Below are 18,992 nucleotides of genomic sequence, written 5' to 3'. Positions count from 1 at the left end.
AAGATGCAGAATTTTTTTCCCCTGTTGCTCCAGAGGGCAGGACTACAAGCACAGGTGGAAATTGTAGGGAAGCAGATTTCGGCTAAATGCCAGAATAAACTTCCTAATGGTAAGAGGTGTTAGATAGCAGGAAAGATTGCCTCCAGATATGTTGGGTGTTCTTTCACTGGAAGTATTCAAGCAGAGGCTGAAGGGCCTTCTGTCAGGAATGGTGTAGTTGCATTGCAGATCCTGCCTAAAGCAGAGGGTTTGATTAGACAACCTCCCAAGGTTCCGTCCAACTTTGTGATTCTGAATCTGGAATGAGAACTATCTTCTCGTTCCTCAATTCATGCACAGGTTTCTGTCCCAGCGTAGATTAAAAACTCTGGGTGGAATTCAACACCACACTCTTCCAGTCGTTCTGTCTGCACAAGCGTCGCAACATCTAGATGGAACGGCTGATAGGGCAGGAAAAGTCAATCTCGCCCTTTGGTTTCCCATTGTGTTCGAAGTAAGGAACAGTGATTTGATGTTGGTTTACTAACTAGGAACTTAAAAGCACAGTTTTGACAGAATGCACTCCAGTTACTGAAAACAGACACGTAAATAATGTTTTTCTAAATATTTTGAATTTGGGTCATAGAATCATAGAGTTGGAAGAGACCACAAGGGCCATCCAGTCCAACCCCCTGCCAAGCAGGAAACACCATCAAAGCATACTTGACATATGCCTGTCAAGCCTCTGCTTAAAGACCTCCAAAGAAGGAGACTCCACCACACTCCTTGGTAGCAAATTCCACTGCCGAACAGCTCGCTCTCTCTCTCTCTCTCTCTCTCTCTCTCTCTCTCTCTCTCTCTCTCTCTCTCTCTCTCTGCCTGTTTGTTCCTGCAGCTGCACCCACCTGTTCCCGGCCCCCCACACAGATGAGTGCTCAGTGATATTTAGACACAGACCGTATGTGTGCAACTTACTGTTCTATTCAATGCATAAGTCGAATGCTGGCACAGGAGAAAGAATAAAGTAGGGCGTGTCTAATGCTCTCCTAAACATAAACTTAGATCTAAGCATTAGTCATGGGTGGGGAGTGTTTGGCCCTCCCAGATAAGGTGGGCTCCAACTCCCATCAGCCCCAGCCAATGTGGCCAATGATCAGGGGTGATGGGGTCCAGCAACATAAAAAAGCCACAGGTTCCCTACTGTTGCCTCAGGTCTCATGGAGGAAGACATCTCCCAGTCACCCCAGAATTGTCTCCTTCCCAGGAATTTCACACCTCACATCCAGGTGGTTTTCACTCCAAGATGTGGGTGCCATCTTCCTCAGTGGTGGGAACACCACAAGGGAGAGCAATGGTGTTAACTCAGCATAAGTCAGTTCCCTAATACCCTTGCTCTCCCTTGTTCCTTATTGTTTGTACTGTCTGGGAGCTGCTTTGTATGGTTTCAGACATTTTGAGATTCTGGGAACTGAACTCGGAATCTTTTGCATGCAAAGCATGAGATCTGCCACAGAGCTACAGCCCCCCAAACCTAGAGCACACTATATATTGGTCCAGAACATATGAGGTTTGTGTCAAAAGGTAATACTGTCAAATTCTCCCGGCTATGTGAATCCCTTGTTCTAAAAAGTAATGTGTGACCATTTTATTATCAGCTAATATTCTTTTGCCTGCCAGTGTCCACATTTAAATTCTGTATAACCTCATACTCGGTTCTAATCATTACGCTCTTGGGGATTAGCAAGAGTTTATCTTTTGATATTAAAATGGTTCCAAATTCATTGTCTTGTCTCCATTTCCTGAAAGGGTGATGGTTTCAGTTGCCCATATGTGTTCTCTCTCTCTCTCTCTCTCTCTCTCTCTCTCTCTCTCTCTCTCTCTCTCTCTCTCTCTCTCTCTCCCTGAAATAGCGAGCACAGTTCTATCAAATTGTGCAGAGACTATATGCAGTTCTGCAGTAATTAATTTGAGAGTGGAGCCGGAGAGAGACCAATAGGTCTGTGGCAGATAAGTGCCTGACGAAACATTTCAGGATTCTTCTCATAGAAATCTAATTTTGAACTCCCTCACCCTTTTCTTTGGTTTGAAAGCATCTTGCTATTTTCCATCTCAGTTTACAAATGAAATGCTTAAAAAATGTGCCCAGTAGCGCTTGAAAAGATTGTGCACATAGCAAAGCGCAGTTTCATTCATGACTATTTTACACGATTCTTCCACTAGAGGGGAATGGGAAGCTATGCTCCATAATTATTGAATTAAATGGTGTCTGGAATATAAAATAAAGATCCTAAAGAAATTTTGCTCTGGCCTTTTCCTTTTGTTAAAAGGGAGAGCTGAAGGGAGAAAATTAGGTTGGGATTCCAAAGCATTCACTGGTCCATTAGAGTTCAGGAAATCAGTATGGCGCCTCCCACAGTTCTCCCCAGCTGTGTATGGCCTTGAGCATTGTGGTGTCAGTCTGAAACAGCCATCTGGTTATAGTTTATTATAGGATTAAGCTGATGCAGGAGCTAGTTTCCCTATCCTGAAGCTTGTATGCCAGCTGCGGACCCTGCTCCGTGAGAGAGGTTTCCTGGCCACAGTTATCCATGCTCTGGTGACTTCCAGGTCAGGTGTCCACCTTTTCAGACCCAGGATCCGATTTTAACCCAAACATGCCTTTGGGGTCCCATCTCTTAATCTTTTAGATGCATGTATTTGCGTGGTGGTAGTGCTCCTGCTGCAACCCACCTTGGAAGAGCCAGCTATTGAGTCGCGACCGACCAGTTGAAAGCCAGTGCCAGGTGCTACTGTGATGTGTTCTACACTGGGCTGCTTTTGAAGGTTGCTCAGTTCCAAATAAAGCTGCTAGGCTACAATTCCCATTATCCCTGACCACTGGTCCTGCTAGCTAGGGATGATAGTTGTAGTCCAGAAACAGCTGGAGACCCAAGTTTGGGAAGTCCTGCTGTAATGTAGAGGAATGCATTTTAAGCTTAAGGTAGGGAGCCCCGTTCTTAAGTATCATGCATCTCTGTTTTCTAGCTCCCTCGGGCTTGCAGTGGCCCCTCGTGTACGATTTCTTCAGAAGTTGCAGAAGAAAACGCCTGAGAATGAGCCTGAAAAAGAAGGACCATTGCAGCAAACAGATGAGCCCCAAAATGCCCCCTTTTCTGTAACCAACGATGATGTAGAGAGATGCAGAGCACTCTTCAGCGAAACGGCTGTGTTGGGCGGAGATGAGGACATAGAACTCTCCAGCAAAGATAGTGAAACTGAGGACGATGCATCGCAGGCTCAGACTGAGACTGAAGAGGAGCCCATAGCGGTCAAGGGTTCGGAAGCTGAACGCCTGCAGTTCTTTGAAGAGAGCAATAGTGATGACGATGACACTAAGGACCTCGATGTGCTGACGGTGAAACGGCGGAATGTCTTTGGCTTGGAACCAGGAGAAAAAATAGCACCAGTAAGTTTTCCCCCCTTTCCTTAAAAGTTCGATTTTGTTGCTATTGTTGTTGATGTAACTCAGAGTTGATGTAACTCAGCATGGTGCCCTCCTTACATCTGCCATCATTCCTGACGATTGGCTGGGCTAATGGGAGTTGTAGGCCAAAACAGGGAAGTGTCTCCCATGCCTGTTTTTGGGTGTGTAAAGGAAACCACAGAAATAATTGGAAGGACCATTCAACAGGTTATTAGGGCTGGAGGACAATTTAATTTGGTCCGCATTTGAAAGCAGACTGACCAAATTTGCGTTCACCGGACTAGAAGATACACAGCTATCCTTCAGATTGCCTACACCTCTGGGTTTTGTGGTGCAAGCCCATCTCCCCCCCCCCCATTAAAGTTCCTTGAAACATCACTGAATGAACTTATAATTGGAAACATGCAAAGCAGACATTGCTGTGTCCATCTCTACATATTATAAATTGAGAATGATGCTCATGGGCCTTTCCCCCCAACACCTCCAGAAGTGCTTGTTCAAAATCTTTGTTCAAAATGCTTTCTGTGAACACATGAACTGTGTGTGTGTAAGACAACTCAGATTTTTCTCTGTGAAAATCTGGATTTGGTGACCTATATAAATCATTCAGACTAGTAAGATTTGCATATATTTTCTCATTTTGGTGACTTCATTCTGCATGTGCTAATCAGAGTGGCAAAGGCTACAGCATCACCTACTGCTTTCAAGTCAAACCTCATTGCTTTAGTGGGCTAGAAACTCCCTTTTCCCTGCCCCACCTCAAAAAATATCAGGTTCCTCACAAAGTTATGGTGTGACATTTTCTGGTTTAGGAACTCTGGGAGCATTCCACCCTGGAAGCACATTATCTAAGCCCCTTCCCATCCAGGTCGTTGGCTGATATGGCTCTAAACATAATTTCTCTAATCTCTGATATGGCAGCCAGCCAACCAGCCCCTAGCAAAACTTAATCACTGAGCCCTCCTAGGGAAACACTACTTGCATGTAATCCATATTATCCAGCATTTGGCTATGACAGTTCCCAGTGGCCAAGAGGAAGAGTCGTGAGGAAGCTCATAAGAACAGCTTGTTGATCCAAGGCTAGTGGTCAATCTAGTACAGTCATACCTCGTGTTGCGTCCGCTTCATGTTACGTCTTTTCGCGTTACGTCCCGCAGCAACTCAGAAGTACTGAAACCAGTTATTTCCGGTTTTCGATGCTCGTGCATGAGCTAAATCGTGCTTCGCGTATGCGCAGAAGTGCCAAGTCGTGACGCGCACCTGTGCAGACACCGCGCTTCGAGTTGCGGGCATTTCACGTTACGGATGGGCTTCCAGAACGGATCCCGTCCATGAAACGAGGTACCACTGTACAGCATCCTGTTCTCACAGTGGCCAACCAGATAACTGTGGGGAGCCGGCAAGCAGGACATGAGAGCAGCAGTACTCTCCCCTTCTGCCACTTCCAAAAACTGGTACTCACTGTCCCTTGGACAGTGGAAGTAAAACACAACCGTCATGATTAGTAGCCACTGATAGAATTGCCCTCCATAAATTTGCCTAATCCTCTTTTAAAGCCATCCAAGTTGGGGACCATCAGTGCCTTATGGGGTACTTTTTAAAAAAAACTCTTTCCAACAGCTCAATTCTGTGGCATAACATCTCAAAATCTTATTTGTGTTAATATAAGTATTCATCATAGACTTTGTTTTTTCCAAGACTTTCGCTTTCAGGAATTCTTCCAATAACTGGGTGGGATATTGCTTTTTAAAGCACAGTGTTAATAAAGGTTTATATTCTCCTATTTCAGCATTCTCATAGATATTTGGATCTTGGTATTGCTTTAAGAATGAAGAGATGATACAGCTTTTATTTCATTAGAGAGAAATAGGCACTATAAGATTTGATGCGTAAAAAGCATACAACGTAAGTTATACTTTGTGCTTTCAACTTATGATTATTTTTCCCTTTTGAAATGTTTTAATTGGCGGTATGTATTGGTGAGAACATTGACCCACTTTATTTTTCTTGAGGTAGATGATTGCATGGAATCATATTCGCTGAGAAAAAATAATTGTCTAAATGGGGAAAATACGTATTATGAAATACATAAAAGGCCAGAAAAAGGTTCGGCTCATGAGCTTTCACTGAAGGATTAAGGAAGAAACTCACGCTCTTTATGGCTTTTTACTATGGGAGAGTTTGGCTTAGCTTTTGGGTGCTCGCCTCCTAGGAATGAGAGCAAGGAAAGAAGGAAGGTTCAAAATGGTACTGAAAATAAATAAGTGCAACTTTAATGATGCAACAGGCTCAACATGTGTCCCTGGAAATGTTTCAGTTACTTGAGTTCCAGAAAACCAGCATCTAATAAGCTTGAGAGAGTTTTTCAGTGGAAATCACACAATAAATTGATATTTTTTGTGCACCTGGGGAACGCTTCATTGAAACTTGCTGGACATTTTACCATAGGATCATTTTGCGGCTTGCAGCTTTGAGGGAGGGGGTTATACTTGGTATCTCCCACCCTCTTTTCCCTCTCCCTTTTTCATATGAATGACACAGTCATCTGAACCTATGCCTATCTAAGGTAGGGGTGAGAAATTGAGAATACAGATATTTGGGGGAGCCTATTTACCTTATTGAACAGGGATGGGGAATCTTCATCTCAATCCTGTAGCCTACATTTGCCCCACCAGCCTTCCCCATTTGACCCGTGAGACTGTTTCCCCTAAACCAGGCACCCCCAAACTGCGGCCCTCCAGGATGTTTTGGCCTACAATTCCCATGATCCCTAGCTAACAGGACCAATGGTCGGGGAAGATGGGAACTGTAGTCCAAAACATCTGGAGGGCCGACGTTTGGGGGTGCCTGCCCTAAACCATACCTGCCTCCCTTGCATCTGATATCATGTTGGGTATCACGCTTGGTCGCCATCTTCCCCTCATCCCCAAGGGCCAGCTTTAACAGGTGGCTAGGATGACTTACCTGTCAATCACCTGATCTCATTATAATACCAGTTGATTGGCAGGTGAGCGGTTCCACCAGTTTGTCAAATCTGGCCAAGTAGTGGGAGGTAAAGATCTGGTCTGCTGGGCTAGAAACATTTCCCGCCCCCTGAATTAAAACTTCAGAACAGGGAAACAGAACAAGGTAAAAATTCGATATCTTCCTCAATGATTTTTCACGAAATGTCTGGCCCATGAGGTAGAATCATAGAATCATAGAGTTGGAAGAGGCCACAAGGGTCATCCAGTCCAACCCCCTGCCAAGCAGGAAATACCATCAAAGCATTCTTAATTTTTACATTGCAGAGTGGGGTCAGGTGGAGAGCCTTGACATTTCTTTCAGAAGTAAGAGAAATTGCAGAGATACGCTGCATGTCAAAACTAGCTTTTTCTAATTTTAGCCTTTAAGAAAAATCAGTTCCATTGGGCACATCTTTTTCTTACATTGACAACTCATTTACTAAGTTGTCATGGAAGCAACAAGTTGCTTTATTTATTTTGAGGGGTTTTAAAAAGTCTGCACTATCTTTCCCCACCCAACAATCTGTTGGAATTGGTCTTGAAGTCAACACTATTATGGGTTGCCATTGTTCTGATAGTCTGCTGAGAAAAGCATAATTTTGTCTCTATATGGATTTGGAAGGTGCTTCTTTGTTAAAGGGACCCAGGTGGCGCTGTGGGCTAAACCAACAGAGTCTAGGGCTTGCTGATCAGAAGGTTGGCGGTTCGAATCCCTGCAATGGGGTGAGCTCCCGTTGCTCGGTCCCAGCTCCTGCCCACCTAGCAGTTTGAAAGCACATCAAAGTGCAAGTAGATAAATAGGGACCGCTCCGGCGGGAAGGTAAACGGCGTTTCCGTGCGCTGCTCTGGTTCGCCAGAAGCAGCTTTGTCATGCTGGCCACATGACCCGGAAGCTGTCTGCGGACAAATGCTTGCTCCCTCGGCCTATAGAGCGAGATGAGTGCCACAACCCCAGAGTCGGACACAACTGGGGTTTTCTTTCTTTCTTTACCTTTTTTTATTTGTTAAAAGGAGAGCTATTTCCTCTGTTTCATGTTGGTTGTTATGTGTCAGGAAGCTCTACAGTTGGCCAGCTTATTTACAAAGAGCCCTTAAAAGTGTTCCAGTTCAATTTTAAGTAGTTGTGATAGTGTATTGGTTAATTTACATAATATTAAAAGGTAGAACCAACAAGTAAACAAAGAAACAAAATAAACTCCAAACCCCATATCATAGTTTTTCTGAAGGAAGCATGAGGCAGCCAGAAGGAAAATTCCCCACCTTCCTTGCCAGCTCCAAGCTGGGCCCTCTAATCACCCCTGGTTTTCAGGCTGTGGATCTTTACAGCATTAGTTATGTCCGTTCTTCAAAATTTAGGTAATAATGACCCTAGGAATCGCTTACATCAGTTTCATTTCCCCTCATCTGAAAATATCCACTTTCTTCTATAGTGGATTTATCTCAAGGACTTTGCCTTTAGATCGCAGTGCTGACTGACTTCATTTTCCTGTAATAAGGGAAATGTGATTACTTAAACTGCACTGTCCAAGTCTATCACAAATTGGAGTTGGGTATGTGACTTTCTTAGAACTACTTGTCTGTGTTATTGAATGTTGAATTTATGTAAGTTGACAGCTAAGGTTAGAATGCATATGGAAAGAGACAGTTCAAATAAAATGAACTATTTTATTAGTCACAGAGCTTCAGCCAGTCCTTTAAATTTAGCTATTGTATGCCCTTTCCCCTCTTTTTTGCATTCCCTCTCTCCCTTTTTTTGAAATAACAAACGAAGACCAGAACTGTGGCTCTCCCTGTTGGAGCAGAGACCCATGACTGAAGCGAGAAGGGTCTGAAGTCTTGGGGGACAGGTTTAAAGCTGAGATTGAATGCTGTAAGTGGGGGGATCAGCTACATCTGTCTTAAATGACATAGTAAGGCAGTAAAGTGGTTTGGATGTAACACCAACCCATAGTTTAGTGCAGGGGTCGGCAAAGTTTTAGTGGCTTGGGCCGGTTCACGGTCCCGCAGATGCCGCGGTGGGCTGGAGTGTGTGCGCGCATGTGCCAACGTTATTTTCGGCGTGGAGGAGGTGTGCACAGCTTCCCAGCCAATGGGAAGCCGGCCAGCGTAGTGGAAGGCGGTCCCCGCTCTGCTCCACACCAGTTTAGCGCAGCGCACGGGAGCCGACCAAGCGGGCGGCGGGGGTCCCCGAGCGGGTGTCAGGCGTCCATGGGCCGGTTAAACGGCCCCCATGGGCCGCTTAGGTTGCTGACCCCTGGTTTAGTGCCACAAGGATGAGTTGCAAGGAACTCTTAGTTTTTTCACTCTCCTCGAGGAAGAGGAGGAGTTCAGAAGCTTTTGCTTCTATTTTACATTACCTGTAGGTTGCCTTGTTACCTGAATCTGACAAATTGTATTTAATCTTTAAATGAACAAACTACAAACCATAGTTCAAGAAGCTGACAACAAACCACAATTAAGATTAATATTACATCCTAACCTCAACTGTAGTTAATCGAAAACAGAAGGATAAGTTTCTGATTTCCTTGAGTTTTGGCTTGGCTCATCCTTGTAATGTTAATTCATAGTTTACCATTTTGTGGAAACTGTGCTGATGTCTTGCTTGGACATCAACAGGAACATCAACTTGATAACTATACAGAATGATTGGTTGTTAATTGTGTCTGAGGTGGAATGGAGAGGTGTTACTTTTGGGAAGGCCAATTCACACAATGCCAGTTAACACTGATTGAGAACGAAGTGATGAAAAGACAGGTGTTGGTGTTCAGTAGTTTGCTTGGAAATGCTGCTTATAACTTTACATTTAATGATTCCTAATGGACCTATTTGTTTCCTCTTTTGAAAACTTTACAAGAACACACAAGTTCCATAAAAGTGTTATGTGGGCTTTGCAAATAGGAGAACTCGTTCTTTTGAAAAGGTGGCTCTGCGGCTGTGCTGTTTTAATTAGAGGACTTATTGCATTGCTGAAAATCTACAGAGTGTTTTTGTTGTTGTTGTCATGCTTTTTATGCTAAATAGAAATTATAATGGAGTGGTTTATTTCCTAAAAAGTACAAATCACTCAAACAGTAAAATGTTAGCAAAAAGAATCTGTCTTGGATTTTTTGTGGCCTCGTAGTTAGATGCAGTTACAGCTGAGCATCAGGAGGGGTCTAAGGCTCCAGGCAGATATCCTCAGCTCAGTTTCAGGCTCTTGAGAGGGATGGAGGAGCATGTTAATAGTCTTCCAAGACTAGTAAATTGTGGAGGTCGCCAGCTAGTAACAAAAGTAAGCTTTCAGAATGGTGGTGGTTGTATAGAACGTAGTTTGCACCCAGAAGATATATGGTCTGAAGCGAAAGCGCTGAGGGTTACTCATCTGAATAAGATGGATAATCAAATAAAAAAGGAGTCATGCTCTCCTCTTTGATGTGGTTCCACCCCCCTACCCTGCCATGTGGGAATCCCTTGCAGACAACCGTATTGCCTAGAGACAGCCAGCCAGGTTGTGTATCCATAGCAGTGACCAGATCAGAAATGACTGCTAGGAAGAGTGCAGAGAGAAGAAACACCATGGTGTGTCTGCACCAGCAAAATCAGGTGCCTTCATCTGCCCCGGCTGCAACAAAGCATGTCTCTCCCATATCAGCCTCTACAGCCACAGCAGGTGCTGTAATTCTCGCAACAGTGTGACTTAACTCCCAATGGCTATTCCATTGTCTCTCGAGACAGACGGATGCTGGCAATACTCCCTTGAGTTCATTTTTTTGGAGGCCGTATGTGTAGGAACCTGGCCCATCAGGCTCAGCATCCTGTTCTCACTGTGGTCAATCAGAATGAACTAATGAACTGAATTACTTTTAAAGCCACGTAAAGTCCCTCCCCGACTTTGGTTCATCCTGATGCCGTTTTGGCATACCATGCAAGTTGCACCAAGCCCTTTCAGAATTCTGCTACTTGGATTGTATATAAAAACTGCCAGAACCAAACACACAGCCTCCTTGACCAGCATCACAACAACCTTGGACACAGCAGCACCCATACAGCTGATGATAAGTGTAAGCCGGGCCTAAGTTTCTGGATAAGTGGTAAATCTTAGGATTTGTCCTCACTTGTGGAGGACCTTAATGCTATTTATATTAGAGTCTTTTGGTAAAAGTATAACAATGGTGGTGAATTTTTAAAATGGCAAGGGAAATTACTAGGAAGAAGTAAAGATAGGAATGCAAAGCCTTACGGCCTTTTAAATAGGCCGTGAGTGGGGCAAAGGATGCAACAACAGTATGTAGGAGGAATGCGTAGGACTCGAACAAGAGGAGCAACTAATTGAAATGTTGAATGGGGAAGATGTGATGAAGACAGCCCTAACAATTAAATAAAGCTTTAAAAAACTTATGAAACACGTATTTCCTTGACAGACTTTCTATAACTCTATTAAATATGGGAAAGAGAGAGTAGGAGTTGGTGATGTATTTTGATGGAATAATGAAAAGAGGGAAATTGTTGGCTTAAATATTGGGCATACAATCTAACAGGCAAGTGATTTTAATTTTTTTAAGCAGGCAGAATCTCAGCCTGCCACATCAGCGTGTGGCTTCTAAACCTCAGGTTGTACACAGCAATCTATTGGCATCCGTCTGTGTTAAGAGACAGTGGAAGAGTGTACAAGGAAAATTGAAATTTGTATATAGGGAATGAAAGTAGGATTAGAACCTGCGATGTTTGATATGCAATGAACCGTTAGAGGGGGGCCCTGTGGAGGTCCATTATAGATACTATAGAAATTTTGAAGTATGATGTATTGTTTAGTTTTTTTTGTTTTTTCTTTCTTTCTTTTTTTACTTATTTTTTATTGTTATTATTATTTGTAAATTGGATGTGGTAATGGGACATGGAATTTGAAGTGTATTGGTGTGTGTTCATTTTTTGTTGATTCTTTGTTTTTGTATTTTTTGTATTTAAATTTCAAAAATCTTAATAAAAATTAATTTTTAAAAAAAGAGACAGTGGAAGAGTGTGCCTTCAGGGGTGAAGTCAAACTGTTGGAGAATCCCAGCGCCTGCTGTGGCTGCAGAGACCAATATGGGAGAGACATGTTTTATTGCAGCTGGAGCAGATGAAGGTGTCCGATTTCGCTAGTGCAGATGCATCATATTGTTTCTTTTCTCTGCGCTCGTCCCGGCAGTCATTTCTCCTCTGGTCATTGCTGTGGATACACAGCAAACAACCTGTCTCCAGGCACTGTGGTCATCTGCAAGGCAGAGTTAATGTTGCTAGCCTTCGGGTCATGTTTGCAGACATCGTTATAACACAGAGTTGGTCTGCCAACAGGCCTGGTGCCCGGAGCCAGCTTCCTATAAAGCCCACCCTTGGGGATCCTGCCATCTTCCATTCTATGTACATGACCAAGCCAGCCGAGACATCATTGAGATGGAATTGTGAACATGCTGGGAAGGTGGGCTTGTTTGAGACCCTGTCCTGCCATGTGATGCCTCAAATCTTCCCGACACAGTGCAGATGGAAGTCATTGAGGGTTCGCTTATGGCGGGTGTAAGTTGCCCATGCCTCACTTCCATAAAGCAGCATTCTCAACTCACAAGCCTGGCAGACCTTCATCTTGGTATTGGTCATCAGCATCACATTCTACCATATTGTTCTGATTGCTGCCTCCTGCATTGTTTCTGCTGCATTAGAAGCACCAAAGTGAACTCTCCTAGGTGCAAGCCTGGGCAGTGAGCCCAGATGACAAGGCACACACCCCGTTTCGGCCTTGTTGATGTAATCCGAAGGAAAGCAAAACAGAACATTTGGCACCAGCTTGTCTGTAGGAGTTGCCGGAAGGAGGTGAACAAGGCACCATCCAACTGCTTCATGCACTCCACTCCAGATTTAATAATAATTTTGATCAGTTTTCAATTGCAATCCAATAATATCCTTATTGTAACAATACCAATTTATAATAAAATTATTAATACCAATCGCTCAAATACCGAATTACGTAATTTAGATAAAGTTGCCCCCCCACGTGCTAGATTTGATGGATTGATTATTTGATTTATTTCTGCATTCCAAAATATTATCAATTTCCATTACATTCCAGTCAATAATAATCCCTCATACAACAGCTGCAATATTAATAGCTTCTATTCGTGTTGACACATTAAATGATTTATAAAGCTACAACTGAGAAACTCAAACTATATCCTTGTTCTTCCTCTGTGTGGCAATTATTCTGTCCATGGTGTTTATTCCTGTCCTTGTAAGATCTTATGTCTTTCTTTCCCCTGGTTGTTGCTGTTATCCGTCATGCCTTGGGCGGAGCTGATATCCCATTGTTGTTCCAGAAATTTCTCCATCGCTCCATCTGGTGCTTCGTGGTTTTGCAACTTTAACAATAGCTGCAAAAGTCACTCTGTCCCAATATCCTCTGCAGATTTATGTAGTGTTTACTCCTCGGCCTTTTATTCTCCCAAAGATGTCCTGCAAGGCAGTGGATAGAGATTATTCCTCTGGATTTACTCCCAAAGCCTTTCCTACAAATGCAGATAGCTGCAAGATAGTGGGGGGTTTAAGGTCAGAGTTTTCATTCTCCTAGGTGGGCTACCTTTCCAGGTAAATGAGCCCCATCTACAGGGAAATAAATTCCCTCTACTTCAAGAAAAAACCCTCCTTAGAATGAATCTCCATCTTTCAAACCATCTGTGTTGGTCCCCCCTTTCATTTTTGATCAAATATTTTAGGCACTCCTGCTTCATCTTTCTCAAGAAAGGGAGCTTGTTAAAGTTGGCTGCTTTGAACCCTGCTACCTGCAAAAAGTTTGTAGAAATAGATGGATGGATTGGTAGATGGTTTAGAGGTTTATTTTTCTCTCTCCTCCATGCTGTTAGATGCTTGGTTTGGCCAGCAATGTTAATTGATCTTACAATCAGCCTAGCTTTTCTTGCCTCTTATGATGTGGAAAGAATAATTCATATTTATTTCATTTCATTTTTTGATATCTTTATCAAAGTATTTCTCAAGCTGTGTAGTGTCCTTTGTAGAGAGGTTCAGTTCCTACTGTGGAGCAGATACTTGCTGTCAGATTAGATAAAGCTTTAAGAATGTTATCTGCAAGCTGATGGAAAAAAAGATTATTTCAGGCAATAATTCATCAGGTGTTTTTGTATGTGAGAGAGAGAGACTGAAAGAGAGTGGTACGTCTAGACATCGTTAAAACATAAGAATGTGACTTCTTAACGAGTGAGGTTTTGAAAAATAGTTCAAAATTACAGGCAACTCCATGTATTCTGGGTCATCCACAATTGACCAGACGAAATCTCAGGCAGTTGAACAATTTTATTATTGGTTTGTCGGCAAAACAATATGGAGCAGTAGGGAAAAAACCATTCCTCATTCTGCCCGACCCATGGGCATACACAGAGTGCTTTTATACCTTTTTGACAGAGTGAAGTGAAGATCAGCCTTTCTGCAGTACTTCATCAACCAATCAAGAGAGAGCACCCCAAGATGCAAAGTCACCCGCCCAACTCTACTAGGTGGTGTTATGTACCTGGTACCTTCATACACGTGTCTATGTGGAATTTTACAGGCACAATTGTGGTTGTGCTCTACTTATAATTTGCGGTGGGCTACATCCTCTTGCTCTTGTGGTTTATGCTAGAATTTCTTAGAAGTGCTGTGTGTGGTTAGATCTTTGCATTAGATGTGCAAACATGCTGTGCCTGTGTGCAAAGTGCTGTCTAATTTACTTTCTATCAGAGGCAGAGAGATTTAGAAAATGGAGTTCCTCTTGCTTTTAGGGCCTGCATGGTCTGACCAGGATTATTCTGGCCCTGGTCATTGCCACCCTATATTCCCTCCTCTTCAATATGGAGATGAAGAACAGGTGTGTTTCTGCATCTCCATTTGATTGACCCATCGCACTACAGTGTTTCCTGGTGTTTCCTGCTTGGCAGGGGGTTGAACTGAATGGCCCTTGTGGTCTCTTCCAACTCTATGATTCTACAGAGGAGCCAGCAGCTTCCCATGCTCCAATGTTAGGCCAAAGGATGGGCAACAGAGAGCAAAGTAAGTGAGGAAGCTTCTGCTGACTTTTCCCAGGCTTGTTATTCAGCTTGTCTCAGAAGGGTTACCAGAAGGTTTATACAGACCAAGGTTCTGCATAGGGCTAAGACAATAAGAAAGAAAATTAATATTATGAGCAGAATCTCTTTTAACTATGACCAACCTGGGAGCCAAGAACTAATCTAACTCCATACACTGGGCAGACCTTCACCGTCTAGGCTAACCTTGTGGTACAGATCAGCCTGCTTCTTAATGTTTTTAACATCACTCTCAACACGTTTACTCTGGTTGTATACCGATGTTAGTTCCCTGATCCGTCCAATATCGGTCACCACGCGTTGAGCCTGATTGATGTACACACAGCAGGAGGAGTTCAGAAGGGCTACCTGGCCAGCTGCGTCTAGTCCTGAGAGTCTGGCCAAAACCTCATGCTTTTTTATTGAGAGACTTCAGAGCCCTCAGAAGATTGCTGGGCTTCAAAGAAGTATGTAGGGCAGAAGAAGGCTAACTGGAAGCTTGCTCAAATGTTAGGTTTTTGACTTCCAGGGAAATAGTGCAAGGCAGATAGATAACTTCGGGGTGGGGGCTGCCTTTTCTACTGAACAGTTAAAATACCTGACCAAGGCTGTTAAATGTTTCTTAGTGTCACCAGAACTAAAAAGGTTCCAGGAACCTCCGGCTGTGATCAGGAACTAGCAGTCATTAAAGACATAGTACATTGCTTTTCTTAAATCAAATAGCAAAATATTTTACAAACAGACCTAAATTTTGTTACCTGGCACATTCAGACCTTCATTTTGAAACTTCTTAACTTAAGGTATACAAGCTAGTGTTTCTAAAACTTGTGAATAACGTGCATTACTAAGCAGTTTCTTAAAAATGCTACCACACATACACATGGGGTTGGAAACTTTCCTAAGGGGGAAAGGATAATTCATTGTTAGGATAGACACCATCAGCTAATTCATAGGGTTATACACAAACTCTGAGAGCCTGTAGATTAAGGCATTCAGTCTGCAGAACTGTCAGTGTAAAATAACCATGAAAGTTTTTTTTTTCTGCTTCAGCTTGATGCTATAAAGCAGAGTAAAAATGCTTGCTGAATTTAAGCCTGGTTCAGCTTTTGATTAATCTATTTCCATAACTCCTAAGCATTTTCTGTTGAAGTTTTTAGCCTTCGTGTTAGACCTAACTGGGAACACATATTTGCATTATACAAACATCATTTTTGTCGAAGCACAAGTGCCACTTTCTACTACATTGCATTTCCATTTGAGGCACAACAAAAAAAATCGCAATACAGACTTTTGGCAACAAAGGGTTCTTTCTCTCAGGTGGGCCATGAATCTATAATGGCCACACTAGTCTTCAGAGATACTAGGATACTATAGTTGCTGGAAATCTAAAAGCCAAGGGGCTTTAGCCACTGTTTCCAAAACTTTATGTCAGCAGGAAAATACACAGTTCTCTCTCAGCTCAGTACTGGGCTTCAATGCAAATCAGTGGGTTTCAAAAGTTCCTACACAGTTCTAAAGGCCAGGAATATATATATATATATAACAATTGGAGGTTTGTCCTAGCTGAGCATTTGGCTACAGAAAGAATGGCTATTGTTCCAGTTTGCCAGAATCAGGAGAGGCTTGCATTAGATATCAGTGGGCTACCAGAAGCTTCTCCCATCATTTCCAAAGCCAGAACTGAGGGGTGCACCTGGCCAGCTCTTCCAGTTACATCCCCAACCCAGCTATAGCCCTGTATCACCTAGGGAGTTGCTGGAACCCTCCCCATATCTGTATGACCTAGGGAGTTGCTGGAACCCACCCCATGGTTCAATTTCTGAAACTGTTTTGGGTCTGTTCGCTCAAGTGAGGCAGGTACACTGCCCTTCCTTCCAAATTAAGGATACTGCTTTGGGGGCAGGTAGACTTCTACTGTGGGTCCCACTCAATTGATGCCTCCCATACAAATATACATACATACATACATATATAAGGGTCTAAGATTTACTGCGTCTCCTTGTCTCCTTGATGTTTGGTGCTGCATAAGATGGACATTCCTCAACCCGTGCGTCGAGTGACAGCGTCCGGAGTGTCACAGCAGGGGCTACTTCGGTTTCCCATGCGCTGGGCGTCTTTTGCCGGTCAGACGCTGCAAGGGGAAACTGGTGCACCGTGCGCCGGGTACCCACTCCTGATTAGGTACAGCAGGGTGTGGATCCAGGGGGTCATCTCAGGCACTTTCACCGGATGGAATGGATACCTCACCACCTAGGAATGAAGAGGGTCTCGTCTCCCTTCCTTCAAGGATTCACTCAGGGACTCGCTAGCGTCAGGCTGGAACCATCGTGTCAGGCTCCGCAAGGCTACACGCTGTTCGCTCGAGTGATTTCCTGTAGATAAAAAACAAAGGAGGGGGGGGAGAGAGAGATTGTCCTTGTAGCTGCCGCTGCTGTTTTAGAACTTCTTGCTGGTTAGTCCACCACCAAACTCTCCGAGGTAGTGCGTCCCACGTATTGGACATTGAGGTGTGTCTGGCACACAGAAGTCATCTCTGGGATGTAGCAGCAGTTAGTTGAGAAGTCATCTCTGGGATATAGCAGCAGTGCCTTACAGCAGTCTTTGCCAAATTTCACAAGGCTTGCAACAGGATTCCACGTCTGGTCCATCTTTCAGGATCTCCCCGTGGTTTCTCTTTCCTTCCACAGAACTTCATGCATGTGCAGGGTTAAGGAGGGGTCCTTTAAATCCGTATTTGCCTCCCATCCAGCTGCCGACGGCTGAGTTCTGCTAGGATACTGAAGCCTGTTTTTCAAATTATGCAAAGTCTTGTGGTTTCTAGAAGAAGAAAAAACTTACAGCTGCTTTGTAGCAACGGGCTGTTTCCGTGAGACATAAAAATTTTTAAAGTCAAAGCATTTAGAGCAGTAGTGTTTTTGTAAGCTGAAACGTGGACCTCCAAAGCATAACATCTTTTTCTCCCTACTTTCACAGCAACGGTCTTGGTCACACAATGTCACACAATAGAATGTCCGAAATGGCAACACCAGCCAGGCACAGCCACAGTCTCTAAGTGCAGGTTGCAGGAGAAAGCAAGTTGTGCAAATACAAATCATGCAGAATCGCTTGTGTAACCAAATAAGGGGGGTTACGCCACACATCTCTGCCGGAGGTTTGAGAGACTGCTTGAGATTTTTCGCAGCCTGTCTTCCAATGGTAGTGTTAGATTCAAACAGACAATGTCTTTACACACAAATCTCCATTCAGTATAACTTCCTTCTACCTTATCCTGAATTCTTTAGTTGATAAACATTCATTTCATTAAAATATGCAGTTCTACAAATTTTCCAACGTTGCTGTCACAAAAACATATGAAATGGGGTTGCAGGTAGGAGGGTAAAACCCTTTAAACGTAGTTTGCTTTTAGAAGGACTCAAATGTCTCTTTTTCCCCCATTCTTGTAAGTTTCCCCAAAAACTAAAGTCTGCACAGCTACAACAGGACTTGGGGAAAAGATTATAATTGTTCAAATAAAATCTATTGTCTCTTGCGTTGTGAACTACTTAAGTACATGATTCTTTTCTTTTCTTTTCTTTTGAAGCCAGCTGAAGCATATGAAAACATTTTCTGAGCACCGTTACTGGCATTTTGTCAGTTTCCTGTGGGGGGGGGGGTAGCCTCATTTCTAGTATGGTGAATAGCATTCTAAAGGTTGCAGAGATGATTTTTCTGAACCAATCCTCCGCTGTCTGTTTGTACAGCCCTTTTAGGCATAAAATCAGTCTGATGCTTCTTTTGGTGTTTTTTTTTGGGGGGGGGCTGTTTCAAGGATATTTAAAAGCAGAATACTGGGTGCCTATATTTATAACAAAGTCCAGATGCAGGTAACTCTTAAGTCACCTTGACCATGGCTCTTTGCCATGCCTGCCAAACCGACGAACTCTCTTCTGCTGGGACCCCCTTGTCCCATCTTTCTCCGAACACTCTTCCTTCCTCTTTTACATTGACCGAGACATCTCCGTCCTAGCAACTGACCTTCACCAGTGACCTTTGAACCCCTTCTGGTTCCTCACTGGTCCTTGAGCCATTATTTGTTGCTGTTTAACCACTGCCTTTCTCTTCATCTTCTTTCTCAAAATGCCTTTCTTCTCTCTGGGGGGGGGGAATACTGGTTTGCGCCACCCTTTTTCTCTGAACTTGTTGTTGGCAGGACTTGTAAATTAAATTTCTTTTATGACATTCTGAATTTATCTACCATGAATTCTAGGGAAATCACATTTTTCCCTCCTCTTGACCATACTCCTCCCATTTATGGCCCTGTAAAGTATCCCCTCATTCAACCAGAGCATGCACTGCAAACTTTGCCACACATACCATGCATTGGACACTTTACCACACTCTACCTCCCAGTTTTTCCTTGTTTCCTAAATGTCTATTTGTCAGGGGACCTCCTCCCTACTGACTACTAACATACACATTTTCCTCCTCCCTTTGCCTCTTACC

General features: G+C 43.4%; 1 protein-coding gene and 1 long non-coding RNA gene across 2 annotated transcripts in view; one reads left to right on the top strand and one right to left on the bottom strand.

The window, feature by feature from the left end:
• DDX10 (DEAD-box helicase 10) overlaps positions 1–18,992 on the top strand; it is a 169,811-nt gene that overhangs the window by 53,188 nt on the left and 97,631 nt on the right. Inside the window, exon 13 of the mRNA XM_035114420.3 lies at positions 3,004–3,424. Coding sequence (XP_034970311.3) covers positions 3,004–3,424 — 421 coding nt within the window. The remainder of the gene's footprint in view (positions 1–3,003; positions 3,425–18,992) is intronic.
• LOC148686023 (uncharacterized) lies at positions 15,912–17,727 on the bottom strand. The gene is made up of 2 exons (XR_015949703.1): positions 16,293–17,727; positions 15,912–16,254 (listed from the first exon to the last, which is right to left on the bottom strand). It is a non-coding gene; the product is annotated as an uncharacterized LOC148686023 (long non-coding RNA).

Source organism: Zootoca vivipara, chromosome 4 (assembly GCF_965207765.1).
Source record: "Zootoca vivipara chromosome 4, rZooViv2.hap1.1, whole genome shotgun sequence".
Classification (NCBI taxonomy): domain Eukaryota; kingdom Metazoa; phylum Chordata; class Lepidosauria; order Squamata; family Lacertidae; genus Zootoca; species Zootoca vivipara.
Note: the sequence above shows the minus strand (reverse complement) of the source record. Positions and strands in the feature narration are given on the sequence as shown.